This window comes from Carassius gibelio, chromosome B13, assembly GCF_023724105.1.
Source record: "Carassius gibelio isolate Cgi1373 ecotype wild population from Czech Republic chromosome B13, carGib1.2-hapl.c, whole genome shotgun sequence".
NCBI lineage: Eukaryota > Metazoa > Chordata > Actinopteri > Cypriniformes > Cyprinidae > Carassius > Carassius gibelio.
The window spans coordinates 28,445,650-28,459,866 of record NC_068408.1 but is presented as its reverse complement, the minus strand read 5'-3'; the positions used below and the strand labels follow the sequence as shown (position 1 = coordinate 28,459,866).

At 37.8% G+C, this 14,217-nt stretch overlaps 1 protein-coding gene across 2 annotated transcripts in view; it reads right to left on the bottom strand.

Annotated features, from left to right (window-relative positions):
• Positions 1–14,217, bottom strand: part of LOC127970069 (exportin-5) — a 173,632-nt gene that overhangs the window by 112,447 nt on the left and 46,968 nt on the right. For both annotated transcript variants that reach the window (XM_052572303.1, XM_052572304.1), the window contains exons 8-14: positions 6,659–6,735; positions 5,883–5,912; positions 5,691–5,784; positions 5,506–5,589; positions 5,268–5,393; positions 5,097–5,187; positions 3,719–3,847 (exon numbers count right to left, since the gene is read on the bottom strand). In XM_052572303.1, the coding sequence (XP_052428263.1) occupies positions 3,719–3,847; positions 5,097–5,187; positions 5,268–5,393; positions 5,506–5,589; positions 5,691–5,784; positions 5,883–5,912; positions 6,659–6,735 (631 nt within the window). The remainder of the gene's footprint in view (positions 1–3,718; positions 3,848–5,096; positions 5,188–5,267; positions 5,394–5,505; positions 5,590–5,690; positions 5,785–5,882; positions 5,913–6,658; positions 6,736–14,217) is intronic.

Here is a 14,217-nt window from a genome sequence, read left to right as displayed (position 1 = left end):
TATAATATTATAATGCTTATAGACTGATGTTAAGGGTGTACTTTCAGTTATTTAAAAAACTATGCCATTTTACATATACACATACAGGTGCTGGTCACATATTTAGAATATCATAAAAAATTAGATTTCACTAAATCCATTCAAACATTGAAACTTTATTATATTCTTTAATTTCCCCCTGACTGATATATTTCAAATGTTTATTTCTTTTAATTTTGATGATTATAACTGACAACTAAGGAAAATTGCAAATTCAGTATATCAGAAAATTAGAATATAACTTAAGACCAATACAAAGAAAGGATTTTTAGAAATATTGGCCTAACTAAAAAGTATGAAAATGAAAAGTATGAGCATGTACAGTACTCAATACTTAGTTGGGACTCCTTTTGCCTGAATTACTGCAGCATGTATGAATAGACATATTATTTACAAACAATGGGAGTCAAGCTTAAATCTTTTTCCACAAGGAGTTAAACCTAAATTTCCAAATTATAAATGCAACCACACAGTGAAATTGTGTAGGACAAGTGTTGGATAACATTCTGCATTTTAATGGCAAATCTTATGGCTTCTGAATAGGTAAAGGTCAGCATAGTTTACTAGTACAAGGAAACTATATTTTGCAATATAAATTGTATTTTAACTATTATTATATTGTAATTATGAATTGTACTGTTTTTAATTGTAATTATGGACCATTTATTTCTACTTAAAACTTTTCTTGTTCTTGTTCTGCTCTTGAGTGTATGGCAGCCCATACAACCACTAGCAGAACGGTTATCAAGTCAAGTCTGCTTTATTGTCAATTCTACCACATGTACAGTACATACATACAGAGAATCGAAATTGCGTTACTCTCAGACCTCCGGTGCATACAGATAACATTAACAGTAGAGCCTAAAAATCTAGATCAAATATAAAATGTAGATACAATAATACAATAAGGGAATGTAAAAAAGACATAATAAAATTTAAAATAAAGTTAAATAAAGCAGCGCAATGCACATGACAGATCAAATCAATGAAGTGAACAACAGTGCAGATAAAAGATTTTTAGTGAAAAAAAAGCTTATTTAGTCTGATTAAAGTGACAAAGGGCTCAAGAGCAGTTATTTTATTTAACTAACTGATGAGGTAGTGGAATGACGTCAGTTCCATGCTGAATGAGGTAGTGAGCAGACCAATGCTGCACAAAGTGGCAGAAAGTCCAACAGTCAGATGCACATGAGCTGTTGAGGGATGATTGTGTTGAATGCTGAACTGAAATCTATGAACAGCATTCTGACATGAGTGCTTTTTGTCCAGATGTGTGAGTGCTGAGTGGATGGCAGTGGCGATGGCATCATCGGTCGACCGGTTGGACCGATATGCAAACTGAAAGGGATCCGGGGGGGGGGGGAGACTTGATGTGGTGCATGACTAGCCGTTCAAAGCACTTCAGGAGGATGGGAGTAAGTGCAACAGGACGGTAGTCATTGAAGCAGGATGGAGATGGCTTCTTCAGAACTGGAATGATGGTGGTAGTTTTGAAACATGTGGGAACAACAGCCTGACTCAGTGAGAATATCTGTGAAGACATCAGTGAGTCTCTCAGTACTTGCCCAGGGATGTTGTCAGAACCCAGAGCTTTGCGTGCATTGATCCTGCTGAAGGATCTCCTCACGCTGTCTGGGGTCAGCGTCATCACCTGGTTGCCGAGAGGAGGTGGAGTCTTCTGTGCAGTGTTGCTGTTTTGTTGCTCAAAGCGAGCGAAGATGGTGTTCAGCTCGTTCAGCAGAGAGATGTTGCTGTCACAGGTCTGTGGTGGGGGCTTGTAGTCCGTAATGGTCTGTATCCCCTGCCACAGATTCCTAGTGTCTCTGCTGTTGCTGAATTTATGGGCTATCCTCCTGGAGTGCGGTCTCTTAGCCTCTCTGATGCCGCGGGACAGGTTGGCCCTGGCTGTTCTCGGGCCCACCTCATCTCCAGCTCTGAAGGCAGCGTTCCGCATCTTCAGGAGTCTATAGACCTCCCCTGTCATCCACGGCTTCTGATTGGCCTGGACAGTGATGGTTTTTGGGACCGTTACATCAATACACTTGTTGTTGTAGGCAGTGACAGTCTCTAAGTACTCATGGAGGTCAGTGGTGTTATTGCATGTGGCAGCCTGCTTAAACATGTCCCAGTCAGTTGTGTTGAAGCAGTCTTTAAGAACCTCTGGTGATCCTTCTGGCTACACTTTAATCTTTTTGTGAAATGGTTTGGCAACTTTACTGAGTGGTCTGTATGCAGGCATTAGCATGACAGTGATGTGATCTGAGGCTCCGAGGTGGGGGAGGGGGAGGGCTTTGTAATCTCCTCTCTGTGTGGTGTAAAAGTCAAAATTGTTATTACCTCGTGTTGGAAAGTTAATGTGTTGGTGTATTTTTAGAAACACTCTTTAAGTCAGCATGGTTGAAATCCCCAGCTACGATGAGAAAAGCATCAGGGGTGAGCTGTCTGCTGCTCACTGATGTGCTGGTACAGTTCATTAAGTGTGTTGTTTCCTGTTGCTGTTGATTGGGGGAATGTAAACTGAAATGAGTAGTATAGCAGTATATTCCCTCGGCAGATAGAACAGCCGGCACTTAATAATCATAAACTCCACCAAGGGTGAGCAGTGTTTGCAGATCACAACAGCATCAGACTGTGAGTCATTGATGAAAACACAAAGCCCGTCGAGAGCTCTGTCTGCTCGATAGCCATCAGAGATCCAGTAGTGGGGGTTGGTGATGGTGTAGGCCTCTGTAGCAGACTGAGATCCCGCAGCTGTTCCGCTGTTCCGCTGTCCGAGTTTAACTGTAAAAATGCGGTTCTGCCGACATCGAGCAGAAACTTGCAACTGTATGCATGCTTACAGACAGGTAGACGCGATGACGACGTACAAAAACACTGCGACTCACAAGACAAAAAACACGAAAACACCGTTCTGTCAGGACAGAGAGAAGCTGCTGCGTGTGGACGCACCAACATCTTGGTCATCTTGGCTGACTTTTTTTCTGACGTATGTTTTCTGAGATAAGAACAATGGATGGAGCTCTTAATTTTTAACCTCTCAAAGTGAATTAGATAGAATAATTTAACTTAATGTAAATAAATTGTTTAAAATAATAAAAATTGCAATAATATACTATGGACTTCATATTGTATATTATTCATATTATCTTATCGTGAGATTTTGATAATTACATCTCTAGCAGATAATTTAAACACCAAAATTCAATAAAAATATATAAAAAAATATATATATATATTCCTATGCTGTTCATTTTTGACCAAAAACAACATAAGTGTGACTATTTTCTTTATGACTGTTTGGCTTTTTCAAACAAAGTCCACAATTTGTTTTTTATTGTCACATAGCAAGGGCTGCAAAAGTCACCAAATTTCATTAAATTCCAAAGAAAGTTATGATTTTTACAAATTCTAGCATTTTTGGGGGGTAAAATAACCCATCTGGTTTTTGGTCAAAGTTTGATATCTGGCATTTTTTGAGGTAATCTTTGCAATTAAAAATCAATGTTTTCAATACACTGAAGTGTATTCTTCACAATACCATAGAATGAGAAAGATGCAAACAAATGAGATAGTACAGCATAGAATGAGATCAATATAGAATGATAAAAACTGCCAACTTCACAAACTTTTGGCAGATGAAAGATTACCTAGCATGAGAAAGTCCACTATCAGTACTCACATGTTGTATTTCCAGTACCTATAGGTGTGCAAATCTGATACTGCACCCATTCCTTTGCAATTTGGAAGGCCTCAAATGGGACAATTTTACATGCCAGACGAACTGCTTCCCCCTGCTGAGCTTTGAAAGCTGTTTATGAAAAGGAAAGGGGGAAAAAATTGTTCAGGGTTTAATCAAACCATTGTAAATGCAGTTTTATTTATTTTAAATAATTAGTTATTTGCTCATTTTTATAATTAGTTCATTGTTTGAATAACCATTGAAATTAAAGGATTTTAATAAGTAACTTCATGTTACTTATCAAATCAGCTTGGTTGATTATATTATGTCTAATTAATTAAATCATGAAATGTCACATCAATTTATTAAACTTAACAAAAAAAGTGATGTTTTATACTTTCCCACCATGTTTTATTTTTATGCATGTATAATTATTTGAATGCATAAAAACAAATTAATTTATCAAAATTAATTCTTAAAATAGCCTTTTGAAAAATTTTCCTCAGAAATTCTGTGTTGTGTATTTACATTTTTCTGGTTATCAATTTAAAGCATAAAACATTAATTTCATTCATCTTTTAATTACTGAAAATAAACTTTTGGAATTTTGTGTGATTATTCCATAAAAAGTAAGTTTTAATAAGTTTAGTAGTAGTAATATGTACATTCTACTGCAAAATATTTCTGGCACAATGTCTAACTTCAAGTTAAACCTGATTTCTATTTTGACGGGTTGCCGTGAATACCTTTACATTTCTGTGTGTTTATAATATGATGCTAGTTTTTCCTCAAATGAATGGTAAAATGGACGTGAAGTGACTCTCAGAGTAGTTCTGGAGATGTTGTTATATATTTATGTCCTCATTTAGTAAAATGACACTGAAACCACGTGCACACTTCAGTATGTGTGTAGTAAACAAAACCGCCTGTCATTCATTCACAGAGACAAGCAGAACATGCAGGATTCATATTTAAATAGTAATTTTGTGGGTTAATATTCACAGATACTAACTAGTCCATATCACGATTTGATTCAAGTGTAATACCCTACTTTTGATTAATTAATTTTGACAAATTCCATGACATTGCAAGTTATACAGTAAATTTAGTTTTTATGTCTGGATTCTGAAATTCCATCTATACGTTTTTCCTCATCACAGAAATCCTAGGGCCCCTAGATATATGCATCTGATTGCCAAAATTACAACTGAACAAAATATTGTACAAAATTATTAACAAGAAATTGATGTTTGTAAAAAGATGTTTGTATTTGTCAGTCAACAAATAAAATAAATATATAACTAAAAAAATATTTTTAAGCACAATGATGTAATAACATTAAATTTAGCAAATTAGTTACTAACTAATTGTATCTCACAATTAAAGGAGCAGTTGAAATCTTCATCACTATCAAAGTCCACTCTAGAGAATTCACAACCTGGACAATCATTCTTGGAGGGAAATCCAGTCTGTAAACGGCAAACATAGCAATTAAGTATGATATGAAGCATTATTCAAGGCTGCTCTGCCTGGTATAAATAACACTTACTTTAACCAGATTTATCCTTGCTGCTCGTAAATATTTTATCGCCATCTGGCCAACTACAGGATCCTTCGATAAAATTTCATGTCGGAATAGGTTTCCCCAGGTCATTTGCGTGGACGACTTCAGAAACTGTTTCAAATAATATATAAATAATGAATAAACATGGAATGCATTGTAGACCAAATTTAGAAAAAAAATATTGGAAAATCAGTTTCACTGTGTAACTCTAATGCCACTCAACCTGGCTAGGATGAGTAGTGAAGGCAAAAAGAGCTTCCATGTATTTATCCAGGTTTACAGGAACTTGTACTTCAATATCGGAACCCTAAAGAAATATATAAAATATTTTGTATTTATCATGAGAGAGAGAGGGAAAAAAACAAAACACATTGCTTCAAAACAGTGATGCGTATGCGTTAACCTCACCACTAAAGAGCAGATTTGGCTACCCAGGGCACAGAGAACCTGACACAGCCTCTTCAAAAAAGTGTATCTTCTTTCCACAATGCCTCCTGATGATCTGAATTTTAAGATGGACAGTTGTAGTTATAATTAACATAAGTAAATTCAGTTATTCTAAACTAAGCTTTGCAGTTTCAAAAGAAAATGTTAACTCACTGGTTACAGAGAGCTGCACCACCAGCTGACCTAAATTAAAGTTCAAAGAGCAGTGTGTAGTCATACAAATAGTATACAGTCATTTAGAACAGGGTTCCTCAAATCTGTCTCTGGATAGAAACGGTTTAGTGCCAATCCTAATAAAACACACTTGAAAAAAGCTAATAAAGGCTTCACCTGAAAGCTGCTCTAACTTGTTGCCTTGCTGCCCTATCAGGTAATCACTTGTCAGGCAGCACAGGCTCCCAAAACTGATTTAGGATAGGCTTCTAATAGTTTAACAATCTACAACAAAATGGAGAGTAGTTTGATTATAACCAAGTTAAATATTTATCTATCACAAAAGTAATTTCTTACTAGAAAAACATCAAACTGGAAAAAAAAGTTAATCAAAAACATATTTACACACAACTGAATACCCCAATACACACTTTATTCATTATTTTATTAATTCTCAACTGTCACAGAATGGAATGCACAGGAAAGTGGGACATTAAAGCCAGTAAAAGATACATCTATGCTGCCTTCAAAAAGCAATCAGATTAAGGTACATCACAGGATGTCACACAATCATTGGATTTGGACATGCTTTATTGCTTTCCTAATGTCACATGCAAAGTAAGCTTCTTTTTTTTTTTCAGCCTTTGGGCGCAGCCAAGGACTTCAGACTTACAAAATAATTTCAAGTGCGTTTGATCTTGGATTGAGCTAAAACCTAGAAGACAGTGCCCCTCTAAGACTTGGGAAACCTGATTCAGAGCAAGAGGTTTACTCACTGTGCAGCAGAAAGGATGTAGTTCATGGCAACTTCATCAAAAAGTACCATAAATGGCTTCCTCTCCTCTAATTTTCCCTGTGGAAGTACAGAACAGGTTCAGTCAAAACTTCACACAACAGTGTTGCTCTTCACTGGTTGTCTATTTTGCACCATTGGCAAGTATTTTCAATAACAGCAGTCAAGCTTTATATGATTTTTATGGCCTATTTACAGTGGTGTGAAAAAACGCAGGCCCCCTTCCTGATTTCTTTTTTTTTTTTTTTTATGCTTGGCACACTTGAATTTTTCAGACAACAAAATTAAATATAATTAAAAGATAACACAAGTGAACACAACATGCAGTTTTTAAATGAAGGTTTTTATTATTAAGTAAAAACTAAATCCAAAACTACATGGTCCTGTGTTTGCCCCCTAAACCTAATAACCACTCTCAACAGCAACAACTGCAAACAAGCGTTTGCCAACTTAAAATGAGTCTGTTACAGTGTGTGGGGGAGTTTTGCTCCACTCATCTATGCAGAATTGTAATTTAGCCACATTGGAGGATTTGAGCATGAACCGCCTTTTTAAGGTCATGCAACAAAATCTCAATAGGATTCTGGTTAGGACTTTGACTAGGCCACTCCAAAGTCTTAATTGTATTTTTATTCAGACATTCAGAGGTGGACTTGCTGGTGTGTTTTGGATCATTGTCCTGCTGCAGAACACAAGTTCGCTTCAGCTTGAGGTCACAAACAGATGGCTGGACATTCTCCTTCAGGATTTTTTGGTAAACAGCAGAATTCATGGTTCCATTTATCACAGCAAGTCTTTCAGGCCCTGAAGCAACAGAACAGCCCCAGACCATCACACTACCACCACCATATTTTACTGTTATTATGCTGTTCTTTTTATGCCAGATGTAATGGGACACACACATTCCAAAAAGTTTAACTTTTGTCACGTCAGTCCACAGAGTATTTTCCCAAAAGTCTTGGGGATCATCAATAGGTTTTCTGGCAAAACCTTTTTTTTTTTGTTAGATTTTTTTTTTTTTTGCTCAGCTCAGCTTTTTTTGTTTTGGATCTCTGCCATGCACACCATTCTTGCCCAGTCTCTTTCTTATGGTAGGGTCATGAACACTGACCTTAACTGAAACAAGTGATCCCTGCAGTTCTTTGGATGTTGTTGTGGGGTCTTTTGTGACCTCTTGGATGAGTCGTTGCTGTGCTTTTGGGGTAATTTTGGTCGGCCGGCCACTCCTGGGAAGGTTCTCCAATGTTCCATGTTTTTGCCATTTGTGAATAATGGCTCTCACTGTGGTGCGCTGGAGTCCCAAAGCTTTAGAAATGGCTTTATAACGTTTTCCAGACTGGCAGATCTCAATTACTTTGCTGCTAATTTTTTTCAGAATTTCTTTGGATCTCTGCATGATGTCTAGCTTTTGATTTGTGATGTCTAGCTATTTAAGAGATTTATTGACTGCAAACAGGTGCGGCAGTAATCAGGCCTGGGTGTGGCTAGAGAAACTGAACTCGGGTGTGATAAACCACAGTTTTAAAAGGGGAGCAAACACTTCTTCATACAGGGCCATGTAGTTTGGGATTTTGTTTTCCCTTAATAACAAAAACCTTCATTTAAAAACTGAATGTTGTGTTTACTTGTGTTATCTTTTACTAATATTTAAATTAGTTGGATGATCTGAAATATTAAATTGTGACAAACATGCAAAAAAAAACTAAACCAGGGTTTGGGACTAAACCAACACTTTTTTTACACCACTGTAAATGAGCCTTCAATAAGTTCAATTTATCCTGATAAAATCGATTCAGTAACATTTTACTGCAAGAACAAATGCGACAAAGGATTGTTCCTTTTATTTGCTGATTAATAAAAAATGATAAAGAAAGTCTTAATAAATTATGCAGCCAACAATTGAAAACTAGGTTTTTATTAATTTTCCCTATACATGGGAAATACATGAAGTTAAAACAACAGGCACAATTAAATAAAAAAAGAGAGAGAAATAAAACACAGCAGGATGAATGAACTGAAAAAAACAGACATCATAAGTTTCTCAACAGTCACATTGTGATTTCTATTCAGTCTTGCTAAATTTTTATTAATTTTTTTCCATGAGGCGCCCTCAATCATTGATTCAAACTACATAGTAATTGTAGGAGATTACAGGCGATAAGTTATCCATCATGCTGCTGTGACTATACCAGCAGTAATGTGTCACGCGTTTTTTAGAAAAAAGAAAAGAAAGAGGAAAGGTAAAATACATCTGTAAAACCGAACAGTGAAATTAATCAAATGAAATTAGTTAATTGCACTCAAATAATAACGAAAGTTCATTGGACTTAATTTAAATAAGTTCTGTTAACTCAAAAATTTGTTGTAGTGAGGTGAACTTAAAATGATTGTGTTTTCTAGTTCCCAGCATGCTTTGCATCAGAAAACAAGGAAAATAAATTTAGAAATTAAGTGTTATTTTGTGTGTTTTTACACAAGATTAACATAGAGGGACATAAGTTAATACATAAATGTTGTGTTATATTAGATTTTACAAAGGTTTATGTTATGTTGGATTTGTAGTGTTACCGTTGTGGTGAAGAGTAGAGCCTGTGGTTAGACTGAGGATGGACAGCAAAAGCCTAATTTTGAGTGTATTTCCCACATTATAGGAGTGGAAAAATAGATAAAATTATGAGTGAATTACTCCCTAATTATAAGTTCAGAAATATAATTATTTAAGATAACTCTGAGATAATTTAAGGCAACTGGAATTAAATTTTTTAAGTTTATGTAAACTTAAAACATTTAAAAACATCACTTAAATGTTTTTGTGTAATCTGTTACAAAATATTTTTTGAGTTCTGTGAACTTATCAGGGTTTACAGTGTATCAAGAGCATGCTAACAGATGAAAACAACAGAGAACATCAGTGTTGATGAAGTGGATTATTATCCTGCACAGGGCTGAAATATAGGGCCTAGCCCAGCCCTTTTTTGACAGCTTATCAGAATTCTCGAATTTTTCTCCTCTTCTCCCAAAAAAGCCTACAGTACTGTTTCAACTATTAAAATGGTTCAGTTTTGTAAACTGAAAAGTGATTATAGTTTGTTTAGATTTTTAATTTAATTTAATTTAATTTTTGTTTAGGTCAATTTAGAAAACTGTTTTGCACATTTTTTTTTTTTTTTTTTTGTTAAATGTGTTTTTTTTTTTTTTCTAAGTAATGACCAAGTGACCAGCAGAAGACACAGAGTTGATCATAGCCTGTTTGATCAATTTAGCCTCCTAAAATCATCACGACTTGCCTAAAATAAAATATATAAATATAAAATAGTTCAATATCACAATACTAGTTTAAACATTTAACCTAGATAAATGCATTTCACAATCACTTGCACTTTTTCTTACAGCAGAAACAACACAATATGCCATTTTTGCTCATAAGAGGAATACATCACTCGGAACTGTAAAGTGTGTTCTTTTAATTGTGTGCACTAACAATATCAACTAAATGTTGTGCTTTTGTAATATAGAGAAAACAAAAAGGATGCACTTTCTGTTGGGATGCAAGTCTCTGTCTTGAGCAAGGCTGCTTCACAAAAATGACCAGAAACTCAATAGAAATATATCTAATGAAAGCTTTAAATTATTACTTTAAAACAAAGTAACAAAAACTCAATCAATTTGTAATCTGTAAATAGAATTTCTCTCTAAAGGTCAGGATCGCCAACTTCATCTTTGTGTACAATTGACTCAATAATTAAAATATCCCCTCACGTGCTGAAGTGCAGGGCTCTAAAGTACATATTCACAATTGAAAAGAAGAAAATAAAAACATTGTCTTAAAGTTACCTTCTCAACAGTGGTGTAGGGACAGATACGCACTGCCGGCAAAAGTTAGGGATGTTCATGTTGGTTAATTTTCCTGACCTACAACCGTCACGCTCATTAACTGATCATTATCTGATAACCCACAAAATAAGAACGTTAGATTTAAATTTAATTAAAAGTCAGTACATGCGCAAATAGCAGTGAAAATAGCAGAACTACAAGGATTCACACATCGTCACATCATGCACCTGCAGCGCATGTGTAGGGAGAAAAAACGCATATGTAAAAGGAATAAAATAAGCAGTCCTAAGCCCTATTCGGACGGGACTAGTTTTACAGGGGGTCGTTAGAGAAATCTGCGTTTCACAGACGTACTTGGTGATTTTAATCCCGTCCGAATCTGCCACGTCTGTGTTTTTCTCACACAACCTCTGTGATAATTCCAGAGCAAATTACCTACCATTTTTCAGCAAACTCAGTGATCCTCTGAGAAAACGAATCCCGTCCGAATGCGAATGTTTGTGATTGGCGGTGATATTTTATTTCACAACGCGTTTCCTTGTGTGTTTTGGCCAACGTGAATTACCGTAGATGCTCTTACCACGCAGATGTTTGATATATTTGCTTTGCGGCAAATAAATAATAATAAAAAAATAATACAAACAATAAAATCAAGAGCAAGATCGCGTAAACTGTTAATACCGGCTATTGTAATATCAGCATCAGGTAAGATTACTCACGTTCATCTATGTACTCCGTTACATAATGTTTTAATTACATTTAATAAAAAAAAATAAAATAAAAAAAACAAGTTAAACTAAAGGAACCACACATTAACATGGTTTTGCTATACTAGCCATTTAGTATTTATTGTGTAATAATACTAAGGCAATCATTCTGAATGAATGCAATGCACGCATACAGAGCGCGTGATCTCTGTGACGCCCAGATGCACAAATCAGACCCTCCCACCTCTGTAATAAACACGGAGATACTAGTCCCGTCCGAATTGGTACATGAAAATCACAGACGTCAGGTGGTAAGAATCGAAACTCAAACGTAGTTTAGAAAACTAGTCCCGTCCGAATAGTGCTCTAGACAAATAGACTAAAAGACCCTTAGGTGAAAGCAGGAGGTTATATCACAGCCACTTCCTTTAGATATTTCAACACTTTGTTCAAAAAAGGAATATTCCTCTGTATATTCCTTAAGAGTATGGATTAGTGGCGAGCAATTTGGTAAAAAATAAAATATCTTATTAATCTTTTTATATCAGTCGATATCAATGATTATCACAATGTGTCAAGTTTTATTTTTTAAAGTTTAAAAGCAGATTTTTCTCCAAAGAGAACAATTTAGAAACTTCAATCTATTAGACTTGCAAATAAGCATACATTTAGATCACGATAACCACAGTAAAATCACACAGAGTCCTAGTGCCGCCATTATATCACTTGATGCCGCAAAGGTATTTATATTTAGTACTCGGTAAGTTTGAGTTTTGTTAAAGTTTTTGTACATACATTAACATTTTTGATATACCAAGATGGCGGCGCGTCAACACCCAGCGGCTTCTCTCTGTCCTGACAGAACGGTGTTTTCGTGTTTTATGTCTTGTGAGTCGCAGTGTTTTTGTACGTCGTCATCGCGTCTACCTGTCTGTAAGCACGCATACAGTAGCGAGTTTCTGCTCGATGTCGGCAGAACCGCATTTTTACAGTTAAACTGTGCATGCGGAACAGCTGCGGGATCTCGTCTGCTACAGAGGCCTTCACCATCACCGACCCCCACTACTGCATCTCGCCCCAGGGGAGGCGCCACAAGCGGTGTGAGGGGAAACAGAAGAGGGGTTAGCGCGGAGGTATCCAGGCTAGGCTAACCCATACAAGCCATCTATCCCCACCATCGTACTGGCTAACTTTCGCTCGTCGGACAATAAACTGGACTACATTCGATTACTACGCTCAACTCAGAGGACTGTAAGAGACTGTTGTGACTAGCTGATTGCTATCGAGCAGACAGAGCTCTCGTTGCGGGAGGAAAAAACCGCGGCGGAAGGCTTTGTGTTTACATCAATGACGAGTGGTGCCGCGATACTGTTGTGATCAGCAAACACTGCTCACCCCTGGTGGAGTTTATGATTATTAAGTGCCGGCCGTTCTATCTGCCGAGGGAATATACTGCTATACTGCTCATTCCGGTGTACATTACCCCGTTCAACATCATCAGCAACAGGAAAGACGCACTAAATGAACTTTACCAGCACATCAGTGAGCAGCAGACAGCACACCCCGATGCTTTTCTCATCATAGCTGGGGATTTCAACCATGCTGACTTAAAGAGTGTGTTTCCAAAAATACACTAACACATTAACTTTCCAACACAAAGTAATAACATTTTGGACTTTGATTACACCACACAGAGAAGAGATTACAAAGCTCCCCTCCCCCACCTCAGAGCCTCAGACCACATCACTGTCATGCTCATGCCTGCATACAGACCGCTCATTAAAGCCGCCAAACCAGTTCAAAAACAGATTCAAGTGTGGCCAGAAGGATCATCAGAGGTTCTTCAAGACTGCTTCAACACAACTGACTGGGACATGTTTAAGCAGGCTGCCACATGCAATAACACCACTGACCTCCAGGAGTACCCGGAGACGGTCACTGACTACATCAACAAGTGTATTGATGATGTAACGGTCACAAAAACCATCACTGTCCGGGCCAACCAGAAGCCATGGATGACGGGAGGTCTACAGACTTCTGAAGACATGGAACGCTGCCTTCAGAGCTGGAGATGAGGTGGGCCTGAGAACAGCCAGGGCCAACCTGTCCCGCGGCATCAGAGCGGCTAAGAGACAGCACTCCAGGAGGATAGCCCATCAATTCAGTGACAGCAGATACACTAGGAACCTGTGGCAGGGGATACAGACCATTACGGACTACAAGCCCCCACCACAGATCTGTGACAATAACATCTCTCAGCTAAATGAGCTGAACACCTTCGCTCGCTTTGAGCAAAAAAAAACACAGCACCACTGCACAGAAGACTCCACTTCTCCCGGCGACCAGGTGATGACGCTGACCCCAGACAGCGTGAGGAGATCCTTCAGCTGGATCAATGCACGCAAAGCTCCGGGCCCTGACAACATCCCTGGGCGTGTACTGAAAGACTGTGCGGCAGAACTCACTGATGTCTTCACAGACATTTTCAACATCTCACTGAGTCAGGCTGTTGTTCCCACATGCTTCAAAACTACAACCATCATTCCAGTTCCGAAGAAGCCATCTCCATCCTGCTTCAATGATTACCATCCTGTTGCACTTACTCCCATCCTCATTAAGTGCTTTGAACGGCTAGTCATGCACCACATCAAGTCTGCCCTCCCCCCCTCCCTGGACCCCTTCCAGTTTGCATATCAATCCAACCCCTCGACCGATGATGCCATCTCCACTACCCTCCACAAAAAGGACTCATACGTCATAATGCTGTTCATTGACTCCAGTTCAGCATTCAACACAATCATCCCTCAACAGCTTATTTACAAACTGATCCAGCTGGGGCTCAACACTTCGCTGTGCAAATGGCTGTTGGACTTTCTGACTGGAAGACCTCAGGCAGTACGGGTCGGCAGCAACACATCCAGCACCCTCACACTGAACACTGGGGCCCCCCAAGGATGTGTGCTGAGCCCCCTCCTCTTCACTCTGCTGACCCATGACTGCA